The sequence below is a fragment of the Cotesia glomerata genome, linkage group LG6 (assembly GCF_020080835.1).
Source record: "Cotesia glomerata isolate CgM1 linkage group LG6, MPM_Cglom_v2.3, whole genome shotgun sequence".
Taxonomy (NCBI): Eukaryota; Metazoa; Arthropoda; class Insecta; order Hymenoptera; family Braconidae; genus Cotesia; species Cotesia glomerata.
The window spans coordinates 9,659,649-9,683,752 of record NC_058163.1 but is presented as its reverse complement, the minus strand read 5'-3'; the positions used below and the strand labels follow the sequence as shown (position 1 = coordinate 9,683,752).

The 24,104-nt window shown below is 26.5% G+C and overlaps 3 protein-coding genes across 8 annotated transcripts; all 3 read right to left on the bottom strand.

Annotated features, from left to right (window-relative positions):
* Nucleotides 1–525: 525 nt before the first annotated feature.
* Nucleotides 526–1,316, bottom strand: LOC123267130. The gene is made up of 2 exons (XM_044731656.1): nt 1,169–1,316; nt 526–1,008 (listed from the first exon to the last, which is right to left on the bottom strand). The coding sequence occupies exons 1-2, from the start codon at nt 1,176–1,178 to the stop codon at nt 701–703; spliced, it is 318 nt and encodes a 105-aa protein (XP_044587591.1). The 5' UTR covers nt 1,179–1,316; the 3' UTR covers nt 526–700.
* A 4,419-nt stretch (nt 1,317–5,735) lies between these two features.
* On the bottom strand, nt 5,736–7,795 carry LOC123267127 (cytadherence high molecular weight protein 3-like). 2 transcript variants are annotated; one of them, XM_044731654.1, is made up of 4 exons: nt 7,474–7,789; nt 7,124–7,390; nt 6,829–7,093; nt 5,736–5,846 (listed from the first exon to the last, which is right to left on the bottom strand). In XM_044731654.1, the coding sequence occupies exons 2-3, from the start codon at nt 7,320–7,322 to the stop codon at nt 6,837–6,839; spliced, it is 456 nt and encodes a 151-aa protein (XP_044587589.1). In that variant the 5' UTR covers nt 7,323–7,390; nt 7,474–7,789; the 3' UTR covers nt 5,736–5,846; nt 6,829–6,836. The 2 variants fall into 2 exon arrangements, with proteins under 2 accessions (XP_044587589.1, XP_044587588.1); XM_044731653.1 differs by having other exon boundaries at nt 6,829–7,390; nt 7,474–7,795.
* Nucleotides 7,796–8,700: 905 nt separating this feature from the next.
* On the bottom strand, nt 8,701–22,045 carry LOC123267123 (poly [ADP-ribose] polymerase-like). 5 transcript variants are annotated; one of them, XM_044731649.1, is made up of 4 exons: nt 21,819–22,045; nt 12,344–12,597; nt 9,409–10,180; nt 8,701–9,333 (listed from the first exon to the last, which is right to left on the bottom strand). In XM_044731649.1, the coding sequence occupies exons 2-4, from the start codon at nt 12,357–12,359 to the stop codon at nt 8,808–8,810; spliced, it is 1,314 nt and encodes a 437-aa protein (XP_044587584.1). In that variant the 5' UTR covers nt 12,360–12,597; nt 21,819–22,045; the 3' UTR covers nt 8,701–8,807. The 5 variants fall into 5 exon arrangements, with proteins under 5 accessions (XP_044587584.1, XP_044587582.1, XP_044587583.1 ...); XM_044731647.1 differs by having other exon boundaries at nt 8,702–10,180; nt 12,344–12,561; nt 21,834–21,885; nt 21,978–22,018; XM_044731648.1 differs by having other exon boundaries at nt 8,702–10,180; nt 21,819–21,901; nt 21,978–22,017.
* Between the last annotated feature and the right edge of the window lie 2,059 nt (nt 22,046–24,104).

The window sequence follows — 24,104 nt, the reverse complement described above, 5'->3', positions numbered from 1 at the left end:
AGAATATTTTTTAGTCTATGTTATGTGTTTATTAATTAATTATTTTTGATAATGAATGTAATTAATTAATTTTTTAGAAGTTTATAATTCCAGAAATTGTCTATATTTTAAAGAAGAAATGTTAATGTAATTAAATTGTAATGTCAAATTGTATTATTTAATTTGTATTATAACTATTAATTTTTTTAATTTGATAATAAATTCAGAATCATCAACAAAATTTGTCTAAAAATATTTTTGAGGTTAAAGTACTTATTATTAATTTTAATTGTTAGTAATAAAATAAAATAGTTTTAATTGGATATAAATAATTCTTAACATTGTGTCAACATTTTAAAGAAGAAATTCAAGTTTAATCAAATTTTATTAAGTTAGCTATTAATAGTATTTAAATTTTTTGATTAATTAAGAGTGCTAGACAAAATTTATCTCCATAAAATTGTTTTAATTAATAGAACGTGTTTATCAATTACAAACATTGATAATAAACATAAATAACTAAAGTGAGATATTAATATTGCTATTTATTTGTTTAATCGTTACTAAAATTTTTTTAATTTAAAGTACGTTCAATAATACTCATATTACTACTTATTTATCATAAGTATTGATTAATATTAAAATTAATATGAATTAAAAAACAAATTATTCCAATAACTAGACTTGTCGCAGGAATCATTACTCAAATTTATAATAAATTTTATCGGAGGTACGCGATGTCGATGACAATTCCGTCCTCGCTGCTGTTACCAGACTCAGATTCCTGGCTGCTGGATGCAAAACTTGACTGTGAAGTCAATACTTGCACAGATGGCTCCTGATCAGAATCATCAAACATGTCAGGGCTACTCGCCTGGCTGGGAGTCGTTGAATCAGGTGAAGCTTCTAGCGCCATTGAAGGAAGAGATTGATGCCGTTTCAGTTGTTCACCGTCAGCACCTCCATTTTGATGAGATTCTTCTACAGCGGGTTCTTTTGCTTTAGTTAGCAGAGACTGGGAACGACCAACTAAAATTATTTTTTCGCTTTTATTAATTAAGTTTAATCGAACACAATAATAATAATAATAATAAAAATAAAGTAATAAAAAATTTTCAATCAAACAGGTGAGGTTAAAAAATTTATATAAATTATTTCGTGGATTGTCATTTAGTTTTTATTTAATTACCTGTAGACATTTTGATATTTAACACTTTAAATTGAATAATTGATTTTTATCAATAATGTTTGATTGTTTATAACAATGATAGCAGTAAATACGTCACTATCAATGACAGCTAAATGTGACAGCCATATTGGATGAACTTTGCCAGATAATTTTTATGAGAAGAGGGCGTTGCCATAGTTCCACAGATTCGGTAGAATCTGGCGCCAAGTTCCGTTCAAAAATCCCGTTGTAAACGGAGCGCCAGACTACCGACTGTGTTTACTGTAAGCAGAACGGTATTTCGAGGTTGCAAAATTTTATTTAATTATATGGTTCTCCTTTTTCCAAAATGATATATTATAAAAGTAATTTATACTTTATTTTACTGATATTAATTAATTATAATCAATTATAACACTTAATTCACTTAAAATTATTAAATTTTATCAGCACAAACTATAGTAAGCCCAGAAATTTCGATCCTGACTTTTTTTCGATGGGGAATATCAGCGCCACAGACTAGATAAAATGAATATGTGTAGTAATCCTTCCTATAGACACGCAACTACAGTAAAAAAAAGTGATTCGTAGCTTGCATCTATGGCCGCCAGGGTGCACTGGAATTACATCTACATAAACTGTAGCTTCAAGGGGATAGTTTGCAGTAAAAAATGCAGTCAACACGAGATTTAAGTTGTTATCAATTGTAAATTTTCATTATAATTACAAAAAATACTAAAATCCGAACAAAAACAGTTTCACTGTAAAAAAGTCACGCCAAGTCCACGTTCATAAGACTATTAGGAAAAAAAAATTTTTTTTTTTCTTTACAAAAAGATACAAAATAAAAAAATAAAAAAATCTAAGTAACCGATATGATTGTTTATGATTTTCGGAAATTAAAAAAAATTTTATTGTAAATTTAAAAATTAAAAAAAAATTTTTAGAACGTACTTGGTGTGCGTCATTGTGTATTTCAATTTTTTTAAAGTCCTAGTAAATAGATTTTACGAATTTCATTAAAAGTAAAATATTTTGCAACCACGCACACTAAATACGTTCTAAAATTTTTTTTTTATTTTTAAATTTACAATAAAATTTTTTTTAATTTCCGAAAATCATAAACAATCATATCGGTTACTTAGATTTTTTAATTTTTTTATTTTGTATCTTTTTGTAAAGAAAAAAAAAAATTTTTTTTTCCTAATAGTCTTATGAACGTGGACTTGGCGCGACTTTTTTACAGTGAAACTGTTTTTGTTCGGATTATAACTTAAACGTACTTTAAAAAAATTCTGTAGAAAATAAAATACTAATAAATATGCTTTAATAAGGTTAATTAAAAATTTTAGTTAAAATTTACATTTTTCATTACAAATTTTTTAATTTTAATGCGATTTTTTTCGGAAAATCTTAGATGAAAAGTTTCAAAAAAATTATGTTTTCGAATATTTTGTCGAAATTTTTCTCGTCTTACGTGAATAACTATCCCGGGAAAAAATGATCAGACCTGATCAGACATGAACAGGCATGAGTCTTCATGCCTGATCAGACATGAAAAATGACCATGTCTGATCAGGCATGAATTGACCTGATCAGGCCTGATCAGACATGGTCAGGTCAGAAAGCCCTTTGTTTTTTTTAATTAATTATTTTGCTTAATTTTATGGATATAATACTTGATAGAGACATACGCAATTCTTTATAATGAATTAAAATAAAAAAAAAAATGATTACATATAATTGTACACGGCTGTAACACCAGCAGTCACCCATCCAACTACTAAACACGCTCAATGCTGTTTAAGTTTAGTGATATCCGTGCGCCTTGAAGTTCCCGTCTGCTGTGCTGCTATCTTACGTGACAACAATTCTATGAAGTAGATAACGTATCGAATAAGTTTATCATAAATATAATATAAAAATTGATTTTATAATATATTTTGATAGTCCTAATTTATTTATTTAACCGAATCTCATAACATCACATTTATTTAAATAATAAAATAAGTAATGATTTTAATATTAGGCAGAAGTAGAGCAGACCAAAACATCCCATAGGAAAAATAACAAATTTTTTATTTCAAAATTATTTAAACGTAATCATAAAAATAATGGACAGGCATGATCATGTCTAATTTCAGGCCTGATCATACATGAACAGGCATGGTCAGGTCTGCTCATTTTTTCCCGGGATGAAAATAAAAATTTTTAGGATTTTTTTATTAAAAAAATTATTACAAAAAAAAAAAAATTTCAGATGCAGAAAATTTAAAAAACTAAAAGTGTAATTTTCTTAAAATATTTTTTTAGTTACAATATAATTAATGTTAAAAATTAAAAAAATTTTTATACGTCTGCTGATTTCAGTATCATGAATAACTAGCTAATACTAGTACCAGCTGTCAAAGTAATTTTTTCAAATATTGTTAAAAATAACTCTGAAATCAACAAACATTTGGCAGTTTTTTAATTTTTATAACAAATCAATTATGATAGAAAAATATATCGAAAATTCGCACTTATTTTTTTAATTTTTATGTGTAGAATTTTTTTCAGTGATGCCGAAGTTAGCTAATATAATGATTTCTAGAATATTTTTCAAGAAATAATTAAATTAGATCGTTTAAAAGAGGTGCTGAATTTTGTACCACCTAAAATATCTACCGCTAAAATTACGGCTTCTAATATTTATTATATTGGTCACAAGTATTGTACAAAAAATAAATATATATCAATAGAACATTTTTTATGATACTTAAATTAGCAAACATCTGATAGTTTTTGGAATTCTTATAACCAATTAATTATTATAGAATAAAAATATTTTAAAAAATTCGCATTTTTTATTTTTTTTAATTTCAATAAGTGAATTTTTTTGTTAAATATTTTTCATTATAACTTAATTGTTCTAAAAATCTACAAAATTTTTTAATGCCTGTTAAATTTAGTACCATCATTTTTTTTTATTAAGTTATATAATTTTTTTTACATTAGTTGTCTATCTCTACATAAAATAAAAATAACACATCAAGTTTTGTCACTTTTTATTTCGAATTTACTAATTGCAGGTTATAATAGTATCATAAAATGATAACTTAATAATTAAAAAAAAATAAACCATCAATCCTATCCAGATCGCCAGGATGAATTATCGAAATTACAATCATTAATTTTATCCATCAATTCTTGAGTCACAAAATCAGCAATTGTGACAGACAAAGATTTATATGGCTTTTCGAATACATCTATCATCAACTGATTAATCGGCGGCATACACTTAGAACCACGATAGACTCCTCCATCTCTTGCGATAACACGACTATCCCATCATCATAAGAAATATCATCAATAAAACACTCGAAGGATCAGCTAAGTCTGAAAAGAGCTCGAGTAACACCAGGTACTGCATATGAGAATATATTACCAAACGAAATCAAATTTACTTTTTCAATTTGACAATGAAGAGTAATGTCGAAAATACATCTAGCTAGTGATTTGTCATTACTTGCTAGAAGAATTTTACCTCGATGCTCTCCAATGGTATCATTGGGATGCCAATTCTTGACTAGACGTCTTCCACCTTTAGCAGTTTTAATGTAATGATCAATAATATGAGTACCTTTTAAGTATATCAGATTTTAACTCCAATTTTATTTCCAGGAACATAATTACAAATTCCCAAGGATTTTCACTCAGAAAATTGTCGATTATCTTCAACAAATCCGAAAATTTAATCTTGATCTTGAAATCAAATAAGGTAATGTCAAACCAATTTGACTTTTGGTGAACTTCAACGTGCAAAACACGAATTCCATATTTAAGTTGACGGACAATATCAAAATCTTGCGTACGTAAACGATCCATGTTAGCAATGTAGGATAATGATTTGAGCGTGCCAATAAGCGCAAAATCATTCAATTTTTTAGAATTCGGTAGTCTTGATAAATATTTAATACGTTCCATATAAGTTTTGTGTGTACGGTAGTGTGAGGTGCATGATGAAAAACACGTTTCTACAAAACTGTATGAGAGAGTTAAAGAAAACACAATTATCAATTTAAGTGACATTGTAAATAGTTGATATTCCACTTGTTAGTTAAATAAATGAAAAGTTTAAACTGTTTAAATAATTTTTCAATTTCACTACAGATTAAAAAATTTATTACAATAAAAGTACGTTATAATTGCTTCGTTTTCGAAAAATATGTCTATATATATTTTTATTGTTTTTGATAACATCCGGTTATTTGATAAAAATAAAAGCAAATTTAAAGAAATAATTGATACTTAACTGTAAAATTTCATATCAATAATTCGATTCATTAATTATGTTATATTTTATAAAAGCAATCTGTACATTTTTTTTTTAATGAATTTAATTATTGTCAATTAATTGAAACGCAAACTTGAAATGATTCTCAAGTTTCTTCTTTATAAGTATTTTTATGATATTTGAACGATTTGGTTTATCAAATGAAGAAACACTGGATTTTATATTCTTCAAGATAATTTTAGTTTATTAACTGGAATTACATCAAAACAAATTAACATAATTTAAACTCTTATAAAATTTTTTTTTTAATACAATATTAATTAAATATAACGGGATATTCAAAAAAATGATACTTAACATTAGGTATATACATTTGAACGAAGAAAAACGAACTTCAGAAAAAACCAAACATCCAGGGCGCATCTGGAAAGAAGAAAAGATATATTAAAAAGTTTTACTTCGATGTCATGTTAAATTAATAGTAACTAGCAACCTGCAGTCATTGTGCGACTACCGAGATTTACGGATTATGAATAACAAAACTTTGAGTTAATGATTTATTGATATTTATAATCATACTATGGGGTAAAACACCTCATTACTGACACTTTCTTTGATTTTGGTACTTATTCAATTAATGAAATCATTAATTTCAATAATGAATATATTATTTCTAATCTTTAAAACCTTTAGATCAAAAAAATTTTTAATTTTTATTCCAAGTAGAACATTTTTTCATTGAAAGAAAAAGTGCCACTAACAGGGGTTAAAGGTGCCACTAGTGGGGTCTTTTACCTTACATAGTTTAGGTAATTTTGAAAATAATAGTGCTATCACAGGATCAATTATAAATGATTCAATGGAGGAATATAACGGAACAAATTTTATAGAACCAACAAACTATTCAAAACTCCTCCAAAAACTTAACACAAATAATTGACTATGACTGAAAATCATATGTATAAAACCGTAAAAAGGCTCTGATTCTTATCAAAACAAATTTACGATAAAGATATACACGTTACAAAATTTTTCTTAGTCTCTTAGGGCCAGTTTTTCAATCCAAGATAAAATTTTATCCAGGATAAAATTATTATTGCCAGTATATTTATATATATGAAATATGTAGATATATTTTATCATTGAATAAAATTTTATCCTGGATTGAAAAACTGGCCCTTAATCACATAAATTAATTTTTGACATATAACCAGGTTCACATATACAAAACCAATTAATTAATTAAGTAATATGAAAAATTGAAAAGGTACAAATTCAGGTCAAGACCTTTTCAATGACACTAAATTTAATTTAAAAAACTAATTTTATCATATAAATAAGTCGGAAAAAAAATTCTCTTCTTGTCTTAATTGTGTAGAAAATAAATGATTTATGGAAAACAAACCTTTGGTCCTAATCACTGAAGTAATCATCAGAATCGACATAATAACTTGAGCTTTCGTAATCATTTTGGTAATTCTCCCAATAATCAGCTTCATTATCAGAAATATAATCATCATAATATTCCGGAACATCATTAGCATCATGGTAACTTAAGTCTTCAACATAATCGTTTGGAAGATCGACATTCTCCACATCATCTTGGGTATCATAACTATCTTCATAATCACTTCCACCATTTTCTTCAACAGGAAGTTGATCGTAAACATCTTCAACGTAATATGGTTGATCATAAACATCTTCATCGTAATCTGGTTGATCAAAAATATCTTCAATTATTATTCCATTTGGCTCAGCAGCATCATCCAGCTGATCGAAATAGACTTCTTCTTCTGAGTCATAATAATCTTCTTCAGAATCATTATCGTAAAATTCAACCAAAAAACCGTGATGATTGTAATAATATATGTGAGCAGGATTATAGCCAAAGTCGCCCATCTTGTGAGTGTACTTAATAGAAATTGCAAAATAACTTTTTAGCGTAAATATTTAATATTTTCGAAAACCTACGGAGTAAAATTATAAAATTAATGAATAATTAATAAATATTGATTATTAAATATTAAATTTTAGAAAAAATGTAACTTACAAAATGATTTCATAAATTGTGATGTGAAGTACTGATATATTACTTAGTGATATAAACATGTAAGATGTGATTGATTTAAAATAATGAAAATTGAATTTCAATTTTTTAACTTTACAAAATAGTTCTATAAAATATAGGATAATTTTTTATTTAAATTTATATTTTAAATTATAGCAACTTTTTGCTGGGTTAGAATTATAGAAGTACGAAGTAAGGTATATTCGTGAAGTTGTCTCTAGAATAAACTAAGCTTCTCTCCTCCCAGCGCTACCACACTACGGAAAATTATTTAATAAGATGCTATAGTAAAGTTATTTTTAATTTTTTAATTTAATTAAAAAAAAAAAAAAAAAAAAAAAAACGTTATAAAAATATAAAAATTTAAATAATTCCAAACATGATAGACAAAAAAAGCTAAAGTGTTTATCGAATTACTACGGTTGAATTTTAATTTTGAAAAGAAAAAAAAAGCCAGGTTATATATAGAATTAAATGGACAACATTCGATGTTTTTTAGAAAACTCCAAAAATAGCATTTGAAATTTTCACAGGTTATTAATTATTACTAAAACTTATACCTAACATTGAAATCAACTATTTGAAAATTTTTTTATTTTTATAAAAAATCAATCATAAAAAAAAAAATTTTTTTAAAGTTTACACTTACAATTTTTTTTAATTTCTAAATGTGGAATTCTTTTTTATTAAAATTTTTTCATATAAATTTAGTTGTTCTAAAAATCAAAAAAATTGGCAGATGTCTGTCAACTTCAGTGTCATTAAAACTTTCATAGTTTGACAAAATTTTTCAATTTTAAATTTAATTGTAATTTACATGTTAGACATTTTTTTATTAAAATTTTACTGCTTCAAATAAATAACATACATAATAAAACAACAAATTTTGTTAAACATTATATATTTATTCTTGAACAATATAAAACATATATTTTTTAATTTTTTATAACTAATTTTATTTTTTTTTATTCAAATATATTTGTAAGACTTATTATTTGTATAACTTTTAAATAGAAGTATGTCTCAATAATTCAATCTTAAAAAACAAATTTCATAGAACTTCAATAAAATTATCTCCTACAAAGATAAATTTGTAATTAATTTAATAAAACATATTAAAATTTCATGCTTTTGTAGAACGTATAAGCAGAAAAATTTGCAAAAGTAAAATCTTAATTTAAATTGTTCTTTTGTGTAAAAAATGAATAAATAATTAAAACTAGTTGAACGATATTTAATAAAAGTTGGTAATTTAAAAAAATACTTAAATTATTTCAATCTTAAAACTTTCGTCACTCAATAATAAGCTTTGTACATCAATCAGCTTTCTTCAATTTTTTAAAATAAAATTTCACAGCTACAAGATGTCGAATGCGAATTTGCGAGGTATTAAAAACAATAAATTCATCGTGAAGCAGAGTAGTGTTAGGAGAAAAGACATTCTTAACTATTTCCCCATAAGGAACTTCAACATCTTGATAAACAATGGCCTTATCGTTTGAGTAGGGTGAAAAGAGTCCTTTGCCAACAATCGAATGTATTCCCAAAGGTAGCATCCACGTATCTGTCTCAGCTTCATACAATTCCATCGTGTTACCCAGAGCGACTTCACACAGCAGCAAATAACCTTCAGAATTTTCCCTGTTGCAGCCACAATAATTGGCTGCTTTTGACACTGAATTGCTGAAGTAAATTCCGTGGCCGAACATTCTACCATGACTAGGTTTATGCGGAACTTTGAAACCTTCAGATAATATAGATGCGATGTTTTCTGTCTTCGTTCCATGCCAAAGTAATTTTTTGTTGCCAATTTGATCCATGAACAGTCCTATGTCGTCGGATCTGTGGATGTTGAAAACATTCAACACATGCAGAACATAATTCCCGTGGCGTGGAGAGTGAGTGTTTTTAACATACTTTTGAACTATTTTTATGAAATCAGTACTTAGGTCAAGAACTTCTATTTTGGCTCCCAATTTTTTATAAAAAGCATTCCAGAAATTGGCAGCTTCATTTATAATCTCAGAGTTTGTAGTCGAATAGAACTCATCTATTCCATCTAATATTGTTTTAATTATCTTGGTCACTAATGCAGGGTCTTCATCAGTCATTATCTTGGCTAGCTTCTCATCAGCCAGCACCACTGGTTGACTGCCTTTGTGAGTTCTAGCACGAATCCTCAAGAAAGCTTCTTTGATGTTCTTCATAACCAACTCATGCTCTTTAATTACTTTTATTATAAAGTTGTAATTAATTATATCTTTTAACAAATTTTTCAACGCGAAATCAAGCAAAATTTTTTTTTCAACCACACTGATAATCATGGAAAATTTATCATTTACGTAAAATTCTGAGGTGTAAAGCTGAAATACACTAACAGCAGTGTCGCGATCATACTTTTCCGAATGTCTTCTGTGATCTGAAGATTCAAAAGTTCCCCAACTTTCTTCCACGTCATATTTTTTAACTTCTCTTCCTCTGAAACCAGGCTCTAGTATTTGCACTCTGTAATAATGATAAAATAGCTTTTTGCACTGAACGCTGGACTTTATAAATGTTACGGAAAAATTTCTTCTGTGATCTGTGTATATAAATTTTTGTTCCTGAAAAACTGCACAATTGGCGATTAAAAGTCTCAAGTGCTGTTGATCTATGTTGTCAGATAATTGCCAGATATTTTCATTGTTCACTAGAAAAGTAAATGAAAAATTAGTATAAAATATTTTTAAAATTTTAAATCTGAAGAAAATAATTCATTTCAACTAGACTAATTTAACAGAAATATTTAAAATTTTCGATTATATTTTATACGTGTTTATCTTTAAGGGGGTATTCTGGTCTAGAGCCCTACTTTTTGGGTATTTTTCAAACTAGGATAAAAAAAAAAAATTAAAAACATTTTTACCATCCATTTTTTGATATAATATTTATTGATTTTTAAAGTATATAAAAAAAATTAAAAAAAAAAAAAAGTCAAAAATTCATCCAGTGACAGGTCGGTGAAGTGGGGGTTGCTAGTCAAACAGTGCTCCCTGGTTGACATGATTCTAACCCTTGTAGTGATCTAAATCGAACAAACAAAAAAAAATCTTAATTAGAAAAGATGTCGCTACATCTTGAACTTTGGCCGAAAAAAAAAAAAAAAATTCACAAAATGGCGTCTACTTGAAAAAAAAAATTTTTTTTTACCCCTGTTTTTCGACCTTTACAAATTTTTTAAAAATACTTCAAATTAAAATTTTTCAAAATCCTTAGCTCCAGTGATAAAGAGATGTATGAAGAAGATTCTCACAAAATTTCAAAGGAATCGGTCAGATAGAACTTGAGATATCGTGTCAACCACCTCAACAAAAGGAGTTTTGAGAAAAACGCGTTTGAAGTTTGAGAAAGATTTCCAGTTAAATAACTCAGATAATTATGTTTAATACCCACTTTGGATTAATCGGCGATTCCATATCCATACATTGGACCTTCTTCGAAAGTTGAGAAATCAAAATCGAGATTTTGTGAACTTCTTTCTTCTAAACGAGCTGTTCTGCCTGCTTTTGAAGCAGCAGAAGCTCGTAGTTCAGAGCGATCAATCCTCAGCTCGTTACGTCTAACAGCAAATGTGTGAGCTTCAGTACCAACGATGATGCCCATAAGTGCCATTATATTTAAAATCTTTAAAAAGCCTTCATTAAAAATAGCAACGGCTTAATGATTTGCTTATAATTTGATAATCTGAGAATTTGATTATATAAGTAATAATTTGTAAATTATACTATAGAGATAGACACTGCCAGGTATATTTTGTGTGGACAGTTCCAGGTATATTGGATACGTACTGGTAGTCAGGTATATATAAATTAAAAAAACTAAAAACACGCTTTTTATAGAAAACCAAACTAAAAAATAGAAAATAAATTTAAATTAAGAATAGTGTTAAAAATTTCAATAAATATAAATTAATAATAGTGTAAATAAAAAAAATGTATTTTATTTTAAAAAAAGCGTGAGGTGCATGGTGTCAATAGTTATAAATATTTTATTGACAGATATGAGTAGAGTGATTATCATTTTGATAATATCTTAAAAAGCACCCCACGCTTTTTTAAAATAAAACACAATTTTGTATTTAAACTATTATTAATTTATATTAATTGAAATTATGAGCAGTATTCTTAATTTAAATTTATTTTATATTTTTAGTTTGGTTTTCTATAAAAAGCGTGTTTTTAGTTTTTAAACTATTATTTATTTTTTACTTTTTAGTTTGGTTTATTTATAAAAGCGTGATTTTTTAGATTTTTTAAACTATTATTTGTTGATTATCAAAAATATTCAGGCGCGCAAATTACCCACGGAGAGTTACATACTGACATACTGACATACTGACATACAAGTGAAGCTAATAAAAAATAATTATTTATAAATATTATAAATACGGGGAATCAGAGTTCGATTTCGGAGAGCGAGCCTGAGAAACGGCTACCAGAACCAAGGAAGGCCGCAGGCGCGCAGATTACCCACGGAGAGTTACATACTGACATACTGACAAACTGACATACAAGTGAAGCTAATATAAAGCGTGTAAAAACTTAAAAAAGGGTATATAACGAGCTCAAGTCGGATACAAAAGAATTCCTGGAAAACATCTGCCATTCATTGTGTGATCACTCCGCTCGGCCGGTTTAAGTGCCGCGTCACAAAATCCACTGTATCTCTCAAAATAATTCGAATTTTGAAAAATCCTTTCAAGTGCATATTTTTGAAAGTCTAAGCTTTGAAAATATGCCAAAAAAAATTGATTTTTTCAATTTTCTAGACCAGAATACCCCCTTAAGAATTGTAAAAAACAATAAATAAAAACCTTTTAGAGAAGACATGTTTCTTGTTTCTACCTATTAAGAATTCCATAAAATTTATTCCTTTCATCAGTCATCTAATAAACCAAACACACTTTTTAAACTTCACATGGCTCATTGTTGCTTAATGTTTTTACTTAGCCATAAAATATTTAATAAATATAAACTCATCCATTATTAATATATAAAAATTAAGTGAAGAAATCGATTCACTTCAAATTGACTATTAGAAATAAAGCAAAATCGAAGATATCAAGAACTGAAATATTTAAATGCACCGACAAGACTGAATAAGTAATCTCTGTACGTGCTGATTTGTGAAAAAAATTTATGACATCATTCACGTAAATGAATAGTTTCGCTCAGGGGCCGTTCACTCGTTACCCCCACCATACCCAATTTTGTCCAAGCTGCAGGACTAATGGACGACAACCTTATAAAATGAAAGTCTCGAAAGTTTCAAGCCGATACAGTGGTAGTACTGAAAATAATAATAATAATGAAAAAAAAATATTCCGCCATTCTTGTAACCACGTTTACTGCGAATACATGTGATAAATTTGGTTATCTCGAATTTTTTATAATATTCTCGAGATTTTTTAAACATTTTTTTTCTTTTCCAATTTTATAACCTTAAATTCAAATTTCGATATTTCTGTTTATAATTTATTAATTAATATTAAATATTATATTCAAATTCGTTATCATCTCATATTTCCTTTTTTTTTTTTTTTCGTCAATTTTGTTCTTATTATTCTCTCGAATAGCTTTCATTTCTTTTCAGAATAAGTCGGTGATTATCTTTTGCTTTTTTATTTTTGCTAAATAATTGCAGGAGCCGTTCACTCAATGCTTTTAGATAGGACCGAATTTCGGCAGGCAGCAGGACTGTTCATTACTAACATAATTCCGGAGAATTGATAGTTTCTAGATTTCATTGGTTATTTTTTATTATTATAGTGAAAATGTCAGCATTGTAAGATGATTAGGAGCGTTCTCTATTGAGCATTGCGATTGGAGGAAATAAAAGCGAGGAAATTTGAAAGTAATAAAAATTAAAATTAATTAAAAAACAATAACAATGATAATTATCAAAGCAACTATTTGAACGAATTTCGGAAAAAATTATATTTTAAAAAAGGTAATAAAAAAATTTAACAAATCTTGAAGCAAACTTTTAAGCAAAGTTTAAAATTTACCTCATACTTAGACTTCGGAGTGCTGACAGTAGTCGAACAGGCTACGACGCGGTTTTCAACGTAACGATACCGAGTTTGAGTCCTGTGCTAGGATGGGATTATTATTTTTTTTTTTTTTTTCAACGACAATCGCGCAATTTTAGAACAGAATTTTGTTATTTTTCAAATAAAAATGAAAATAATGATTAGCGAGTTTTAATAAACGATGTGGAAATACAATTATCAGGTAATGGAAGGAAATTGAATGCAGTTAAATGGATTTAAAAAAATTTTATTGAAAATTGAAAAAGTAAATAAATTAATTACAGTCCATAAATAATAAAATCAAATTATATAAACTTTTTTCACCTTAGGAACAAACTGCTATAGGGAAGTAACTAACAGTAAAAGCTTTATTTAGATACAAATAGACAACATTGACAATAAATTAATATCGATACTTAAATTCTACAATACAAAAATAAAATAGATATACATTCATAGATACATTTATATTTATAGATAGATAGATATTTATTATTTATGCTAAAGGCGATAATGGCCAGATGGCAAATACAAAAATTTAAACTATTTATTTTAATATTAATTGATTCAATTTCAATTTGTTATTTTTTAATATAGATTATGATTTTGATTTAACTGAACAGATAACTTGAAATAACGTCTTAGCTTATTTACAAAATTTAAATCAAGTTATCTTTTCAATTAAATCAAAATCATAATCTATATTAAAAAATAACAAATTGAAATTGAATCAATTAATATTAAAATAAATAGTTTAAATTTTTGTATTTGCCATCTGGCCATTATCGCCTTTAGCATAAATAATAAATATCTATCTATCTATAAATATAAATGTATCTATGAATGTATATCTATTTTATTTTTGTATTGTAGAATTTAAGTATCGATATTAATTTATTGTCAATGTTGTCTCAATTTGTATCTTAAGCTTTTACTGTTAGTTACTTCCTATAGCAGTTTGTTCCTAGGTGAAAAAGACTTATATAATTTGAATTATTTATGGACTGTAATTAATTTATTTACTTTTTTCAATTTTCAATAAAATTTTTAAATCCATTTAACTGCATTCACTTTTCCATTACCTGGATAATTGTATTTCCATTATCGTTTATTAAAACTCGCTAATCATTATTTTCATTTTTATTTGAAAAATAACAAAATTCTGTTCTAAAATTGCGCGATTGTCGTTGAAAAAAAAAAAAAAATAATAATCCCATCCTAGCACAGGACTCAAACTCGGTATCGTTACGTTGAAAACCGCGTCGTAGCCTGTTCGGCTACTGTCAGCACTCCGAAGTCTAAGTATGAGGTAAATTTTAAACTTTGCTTAAAAGTTTGCTTCAAGATTTGTTAAATTTTTTTATTACCTTTTTTAAAATATAATTTTTTCCGAAATTCGTTCAAATAGTTGCTTTGATAATTATCATTGTTATTGTTTTTTAATTAATTTTAATTTTTATTACTTTCAAATTTCCTCGCTTTTATTTCCTCCAATCGCAATGCTCAATAGAGAACGCTCCAATCATCTTACAATGCTGACATTTTCACTATAATAATAAAAAATAACCAATGAAATCTAGAAACTATCAATTCTCCGGAATTATGTTAGTAATGAACAGTCCTGCTGCCTGCCGAAATTCGGTCCTATCTAAAAGCATTGAGTGAACGGCTCCTGCTAAAAGCATTAAGTGAACGGCTCCTGATCTTGACGAGCTAAACAGGCTTAGTAAGTATGTGAAATAAGTGTGCTGGTGGTAAAAAAATGCTTGACGGTTTGAGCTTTTCCTGCAATAGAAAATGTCTTATTTTTTGGAATTAAATTTAAGTAGTTAAATAATTTTTATTAAAATATTCAATTTTTAATCGTTTGTCGTTAAAAGTAATAAAATTATAATTTAATATTTAATTTAAATTTGCAATATAGTAAAAATGTAAAATATGATGACACGGTTATCGGCTGATACCTGAAAGTTTTTGATATAATTTAACAAATGAAGATTATATATGTATATAAGGTAAAAGCCCCAATTATTGACGCTATAAGAGACAAAGTTATGATTTGATTTTTTTTAAGCAATCAAATATAAATATCGTTGAATTTTGTTTGTGGTAATGTCTTAAGTAATGTTTTAACTAATCAATTTCTTTTTTTAAAATGATAATCAGTGATATTTACTAATTAATTTTAAATAATTAAATAGATAATCTGGACACACCAATTATTGACGGGTTGAAAAACTGATTGATCTAAATATTGACGTACCGTAACCCCAATTATTGACGCCCCTACTGCGCATGCGTCGAATCATTTGGTTATATTTTTATTCGGTAAGGCTATTCGGACACTATCGTGACTACAGCGGTAATTTAGCGTGACTGGCACTTGAGATAAATTATCTGAAGGATTAGCGTTAGTATTAAATTATCTGAGCTTTTAGCGTGAACAGAAGCTTTTACATTATTTTAAACATAGAATATGTCTTTAACCATAGATAAATATCAAACTTTTTAATTAAAAAAAGAAACAGTCAATTCATCCTAGGTTATGTTGATTGTTGTTGCATGACCTACATGACATTTAATATCCACCTATAGTGTGTTTAAATTTCAAATCACTTTTTCCCCCAGAATGTACCGCCATTTTTTTCATCCGGGAAAATTCAAATAGAAAGTTCATTTTAATAAATATTAGAATTCATATTAAGATGGGTCAAACATTAGAGCATAAATAAAATTGATTTGAAGGTAGTAACACAGCTGTCCTCCAGATTACTCTGCGACTTCCTGTACTCTACTAAAATAATTTAACTTAAAAAAAAACTTTAATCACTTTAATCAACGTTGTTCACTCAGTACCAAGTGTACTCGATGATATCTCGACTCAATGATATATTTAATTAGAAGTGATGGTGCGCTTTTAAAAATCTCTATTCAATATTTTTTTATTTAATATTTTATTCGGCAAAAACAAAACCTGTACTTAAAATTTCTCGGCTGTGTGCCATCTGTACTCCAATAAAATAATTTAATAAATTAAAAAAAAATTTTTATTTATTATTTATTATTTACAAATTATATTTAATTGAGTAAAGTGACATCGAATAATGTTTGTAAAACAATATAGTTTTATTCTTTAAAAATGAAATTATTGATTTAAAGTTTTTTTTCTAATTTAAGTACCTGAGTTCAAAATAAACATATTATTAATTAAAAAAATATTGAATAGAGATTCTTAAAAGCCCGCTATCACTTCTAATATATTATTGAGTCGAGATATCATCGAGTACACTTGATACTAAGTGAACTTAACGTTGAATAAAGTTAGTATCGAGTAGTGAAAGAAGTTTGTAAAGTTTTTTTTTTTTAAGTTATTAAATTATTTTGGTGGAGTACAGGATGTCACAGAGTTGAGTAATCTGGAGGACAGCTGTGTTACTGCCGATTTGAAGATTCAAATCTGAATTTTTAATGCGTTATTAATTGTAAAGGACTGAACCCGTTTGCCCACTTTTTTACAGTAAAAATTCAAATTACGAAAATTATGAAATCAGCAAAAACATGGAATAATTTTTTTGCTTTCTCAAAATAATAATAATACCTTAAATTTTGTAAAATAACTTTTTGTTTACTTTTATTATGAATTTTCTTAGCCACCCGCACTGATAGAAGGATTTATTTGTATTAAAAAATATTTGTTAATAGTTAACAAATCATTTATTATAGAGCACTTTTTAGTATTAAACAAATATTTCTTACTATTTAAACTGATTATTTTGTGTTTAATAAATCTATAATATTCATTTATTAAGTATTAATAAATCTTTTTAAATACTAACAAATATTTGTTAAGGAGTAAAAAGTGGTCTCTAATAAATGATTTGTTAAATATTAACAAATATTTTTAACTATAAACAAATCCTTCTATCTGTGCGTATTCCGTAAGCTAGGTTTTTTAATATGAAATGCTCTCTGATGTTGGGTGTCATAAGTCATATAGTGATAATTTTTATTTATAATTCGACCATCGATTTATGTAGTGAAAATATATCCAGATTATTTTTATAGCATTGTATAGGACCTAAAACTTACAAAATACAATAATTAGTAATTATTTAAAATAAAAATGCTGATATTAAAAGGTGTATAATAAAAATTCACCACATATGAAGCTATATTAATGTTGAATTGTCTATATCATCAATAACATGAGTTATTTATAATTTGATAAATTTTTTTTAAAAATAAACATTGTCACATTAATAACTACTTCAATAATAATATTATAATAGTAATATAACGCGTTTCAGATGCCATAAAGGTATATACCGGCAAAAGGTACCAGTGAAAAGCCATATGGGCGTATAATAAAAATTCTGTTTTTTTCTTTAAGTCCAAAAAAAATTTTTAGTTTAGAAAAAAAATTTTTTTTGTATTTTTGCACATTGCATAAAAAAATACGTTGGTTACCAAAAAAAAATTTTTTCATACGCCCTTATGGCATCCGAAGTGGGTCCTGGGAACCATAAGGGCGTATAAAAAAAAATTTTTTTTTTTCAGAAATCAACATATTTTTGAATATAACGTGCAGAATTGCAAAAAAAAAATTTTCTCCGAACAACAAATTTTTTTTGGAGCTAGAGAAAAAAACAGATTTTTTTTTATTATATGCCCTTATGGTTCCCGGGTGTCATAAGGATATATAATTTTTATACTCCCTTATGAAATTTTTAACGCGATAAAATTTTACTGTGGTATACATTTTTAACAGTTATCTATTTATGTGAGAAAAATTTGTTTTAGAAAAAATTTGTTATGGAAGTAATAACTGATGTTATGGTAGTGATATAAAAGACAACATTCTTATAGTTTCACTCATGTAGCACTACACCAATAGATAAATTGATAATTTAATGTCGATATATTATTCAACATTAAATTAAATTTATTCAAGTTGCGATTCACGTGTAGATTAATCGAATCTTAATATTAATGAAACTAAAATTAACAATTATTAGAAATTTTTTAACAAATTTATACCAATAAAATTATTATGAAAAAAATTTAATAAAAAAATTTCACATGTAAAAATTAACAAAAAATTATTAGTGAAAATTTTTAGAAGTATTTTTTTAGTGTAATTTATTTGTTATAAAAATTGCAAAAATTGTTAACTAACTTCAGCATCATTGATATTAGCTTCAAAGTAACTATAATAACTAATGATTTGCCTACTACGCGTAGGACTGATGGATATTCATGATATTTTTATCTTAATTATTAACGTCCAAAGTGATAAATATAATTTTCATTTAACAATTTTATTTGTTATTATTATTATCATCATCATTATTATTATCTAAGTCTGGTTGAACATCCGGGGCTCTGGCGTGAACCGCGTAAATCTCCGTAGTTCTAGCGTTAGCCGCGTGAATCTGCGTGGCTCTAGCGTTAGCCGCGTGAATCTGCGTAGCTCTAGCGTTAGCCGCGTGAATCGGCGGGGCTCTGGCGTGAACCGCGTGAATCTATTTAGCTCTAGCGTGAGCCACACAACTCCAGCGTGAATGAAGTATTTACAGCAGCAAGCGAATAAATAATTAAATTGAATACCATTTATCAACAATGGCAAGTTCCATGAGTGAGTATTTTTTTAAAAAACAAATATTTAATAGTTATGACGAGTTGAACACACTTGTGTGAAAACAATTCAAATTTTATGATTTTTAATCCTTTTCAATCAATATTTATAAACAGTTATCCGTTTTTCACGATGATTTATAAGACCAAATTAATAACTGTTTGTTTTTTTAGCTCTTTCAAGCGTAACTGTCCATTTTTTATTCAAATTAATAAACCTCTGAATGCGCAGGTACTTCGGATTAGCACTTTAAATCTTGCACATAATCATCCAGGGACTGAGGCATCAATTAATTTAATTAATGATAAAATTGTATTTTTTTTTTTTGCAATAGTTGTAAAATTTTTACATTTGATGTAGGAATATATCAAGCATATACCAGAAAACATATATAACAGAATAAATAAAAAGTTACTATGGAAAATTTACTTCTTACTAGAAACTTAATTTGTGCTCTAATGGTATTGCGTTCTACATTACCATTGAAAATTTTTTATTTAAATTAAAGGTGTTCGTCAAATATGTCATCAGAAAAAAATTATGATTCGTTTAAATAAAAAATCATTGACCATTATTTAACAGAATAAAAACTAAAAGAATATAAATAACTTGAAAAAGTTCTTAGAGCCAATATTTAATTTTTCATTCAAAAAATATGAAACAACTTTTATTCTGATTCATATATAGTTTTTAGTTTTTACTAATTAACTTTGCTTCAAGTTAAAAACTAAATTTTTAAATATACCTACCGTAAAATAAACCATTTAACAAAATTTCTTAACACTTGAAAATATAAACCAATAATAACTTATTATCCTGAAAAATTCAAATAAAAATATTCCTGTTAATAAAAATAAGGAGAATTCACATTAAGAAATATAGAATATAGAAACAATTTAGACACAACGAGCTGAATTTTTAGTGTGTTATTAATCGAAATTAATTCTGTATGAAATAACAATCATAAAATTTTTTTTTTGACAAAGGTTTTGAAAAATTACTTTTAAAAAATAAGACTCTCAACGTGTAATAAATAGTTAATATTAGCCGAATATATTTATTTTTTATAATCTCATCGAACACACGAAATATAAGGAAACGAAAAACTTTCATCTGTATAAATCATTTCTCACAGATTATTTTAAGATAAAAAAAAAAAGATTCAAAGTCCGGTTTTCAATAATTAATTGCTCAAAATTTTTTTTTCGATTTTTTTTCACATGCCCAAGCGGCACAAATTTTTTTTTTATGCATGTTTTGATAATTTAAGTTGAGGATTATTTATTTCTAATTTTTTGTTGAGTAAAATCTATTAGAAAGTTAACATTTTTTTTGTTACGCTTGGGTATAATTAATGTCATTTGATATTAATAACACATTAAAAATTTAGCTTTCCACTGTATTGTTTAAAAATTTGATCTATCTTAATTTCAATCCTCTTTACTTTTAATATTAATTTTGAATTTGAATTTTCCCGGGTAAAAGAAAAAGATGGCGGTTGCGTCCGAGAGTGATCGCTTGATGTGACATACTGTTGTGTCACTTCATTATTTACACCGAGCAAACGACGTTGTATATTTTTCGTCTGGTGTAACATAACAAAAAATCATGCAATGTTATTATAAGGTTATTTGTAGTGAAAATTAACCCTTCGTTGGTCGCGCTTTTTTTAGTTTCTCGCTCGCACTATAGCGAGTCTCTATAGGTTGAGTAGTTGTTAGGCGGCGATTCGCTCATAGCGCGACCAACGAAGGGTTAAAAATATATGTTACGGTGGATTTTATAATTATTATATACAATTACATATACAATTACGTCCTCAGTAAAATTTATGCAAATAATTGTAAAAAACAAATCATATTGATTATTAAAAGAAAATTTCCAGCTGAAATCCAAATAAAAGCTTCCATTCACGCTAAAGTCCATCAGATAAAAGCTCACAGTTCAGATAATATTATATTCACGCTAAATGTCTACTCCAAATTATCTTAGATTATAACTCACGCTAAGTACCCGCTAAATACACGCTAGTGTCCGATTATCCTCAGCCTTTTTTTTAATAATTAATATTTAATATGTTGAACTAAAAGTGATTTTTTTTTCAATTTTTTAATTAATTAGAATTTAATAAAAATTTATTTGATCGTTATTCTTATTACAGCTAATTTAATATATTTAAAGATAATTTAGGGTGTCAATATTTAGACCCCCGTCAATAATTGGGGCTTTTACCTTACTAAGAAAAATTTTTATAAAATTCAATTTGGACATCGAAATTTTAACATACAGTCAACGCTCTTTGTATTTGACTCGCCCGTACAGGACCATTCTCTGTATTTGACTCGTCCTTGTCCATAAGAGCTGTGTAAAATCGTCAAATACAGAGGAAGAATGTGGTCAAATACAGAGAGCGGTCAAATACAGAGAGGTCCAATACAGAGAGCGTCGACTGTATGGAATTTTGTTAAGTTTATTAAAAAAAAATTTCAGACGTCTGTTAATTTCGATGTTATAAATTAATACAGATAAGTATTCATTTTTTAAAAGATTTAAATGATTCAAAATTGAATTCTTGGAAATAAAAATTGCAATAAATAGAAACAAAAAGTAAATTAACCTTACCAAGTTCACCCGTACGTCAAAATTATTTTATTAGAACGAGATCGATTATTTTAACTCTCGTCGGTCTCTTTAGTATAAAAATCCTTTGGTGAAGTCAAAATTAAAATCAGTGTAATAAATAATAATTGTTGAAAATTATTAAACTTTTCACAGACTCACGTGCAAATGTAAACAAAAACATTGAACACTTAACACTTTCTATGTAAGGTAAAAGCCCCAATATATAATACATGATCATACATGATACAATATAATACATGATCATATATTGGGGCTTTTACCTTATGCACATGTAACATGACCACGCTTTTCACGCTCTTGATGTGTTTTGATTATAGCATTGAAATAGTCGGTAAGATTATTTCTGCTATATCTACCGCAGTAATTTTTACCAGTGTTATGCTTCCATCTAGTGGATGTTATTTTTATTTATTGAAAACTTTACTTACTGTAGTTCTTTCGCCCGGGAGTATTAAAATACTCGGTTTCAGCGCGGGAAAGGAATCATTTTAAATAAAAGAATTCTATTTAGACGTTATTTAATTTTGATCAAAATTATTTAGTTGGTTTCAATTTATTATTCAAGTTGACAAAATATTAAAAAGCTTCAAAATATAAAATTGAGGTTTACAATGACGTGATCTTAGCAATCTAAGCTCTCGGTGAGAAGTGTCGTTACATAGTTTTTCCGAAGAGCTTCAAACTCCGTTCTTCTCCCACCATAACTTCCATACATACATCCACTCTAAGGAATACATAAGCACACACATTTTCTACTACATATAAATGATCCTTATATACTAACATGTATTTTCTCTATATCTATATATATTTATTTCAGCCTATTGGCCTGAAAGTTAGACTTCACTAATATACACTTTTAGCAGTACAGTCATTATGTTTATTTAACTATTTTTATTAATTTAACAGACCCTTTTAAAATCTATTTATAATAAAAATTAACTTATAATTAACTTGAAATTAAATTACAATAAAATTATAATAAACTATAACATGAAAATATATATATTATATTATTTATAATATGTTGGATTAATGTTTGAGTTTGACTAATTAATAACTTGAATTAAATATTATTTCTATCATTTTACAATCGGAATTTCTAATAAAATTATAAGTCAATTTAATCATTATCATGTATAAAAGAATAGACATTATCGTTTAATTATAAATTAAATAATAATCAAATAATAATTCAATAATAAACTAATAGTAAATTAATTAAATAATAATTATTAATTATAAATTAAATACAAGATAATAATTATTAATTATTTTAACTTAATTTTGCTTAACTACAATATTATATAAAGTTATATTTTAACAGTAAATGTTATTTAACAATCTTATTTTTGTTTAGTTACATATGGTTTTGTATTATTTTTTGTTACTTTAGAACAAGAGTCTATTGAATTTCACACGTGTCTTTTACGACTTTTCCTCATAGGGTTTTAAGTTCCATGTGGCGAGAAATAGTCCTTGAATTATTCAAATACTTTTTATGGGTTCTGAGAATTCGGTTACAATGTCCTTTTGTACCGAAATATGTTTTTTTATTTTATTTTATTTTCTTTTGTAAATAAAACAGAGTTAACTAAAAGATGTTCATTACAACTGGTAAGAGTAAAAGCATTAAATAAATGATTTGAATATTTACTTCGAATATAAAATTTAACTAATTTTAATCATTTAATATTTATTAATTTGAATATTTCATTTGAATTCGCGCTCTCATAATAGATAGCGCTCTAATAACAGGTAGCGTCACCTGCTGGATGCACTAGGTGCATTACATCAGCAGTATTTTTTTTTCTCTAGTTATAGGAAATAAATTTGTCAAAAAAATAGTATAAATTTAAGTATCAAGTGTTTCTCAATTTCAGTATCATAATTTCTTTTAAACTTTTACTATAAAAATTGTTAATTTTTGTCAATCACAAAGTAAAAATTTAAACATATTATATTCATCTTTATTTACTTAAAAATATATATTTCAACAAAATAATAAAAATGCTTTTTAAATTATAATTATTTTATACTTTTACAATGTTGAATTTTTATCTTTACTTGATAAGTTATTAATTTTTATTTCGTACAAAGTTACACTTAAAATATTATCTTTATTTTTGTTTACGTACGTTTTACATTTTCACCGAAAATTATTCTATTAACCAATACATGTCTTCTTAAAAATAATTTGCCCTTTAAACTTATTTTATTAAAGAATATAAAAATTAACTTTGTACATCTATCTTTTTTTTTCAA

Excerpts from the sequence above, each read along its gene's own strand:
- LOC123267127 (XM_044731653.1), bottom strand. The coding sequence starts at position 7,322 with ATGGGCGACTTTGGCTATAATCCTGCTCACATATATTATTACAATCAT.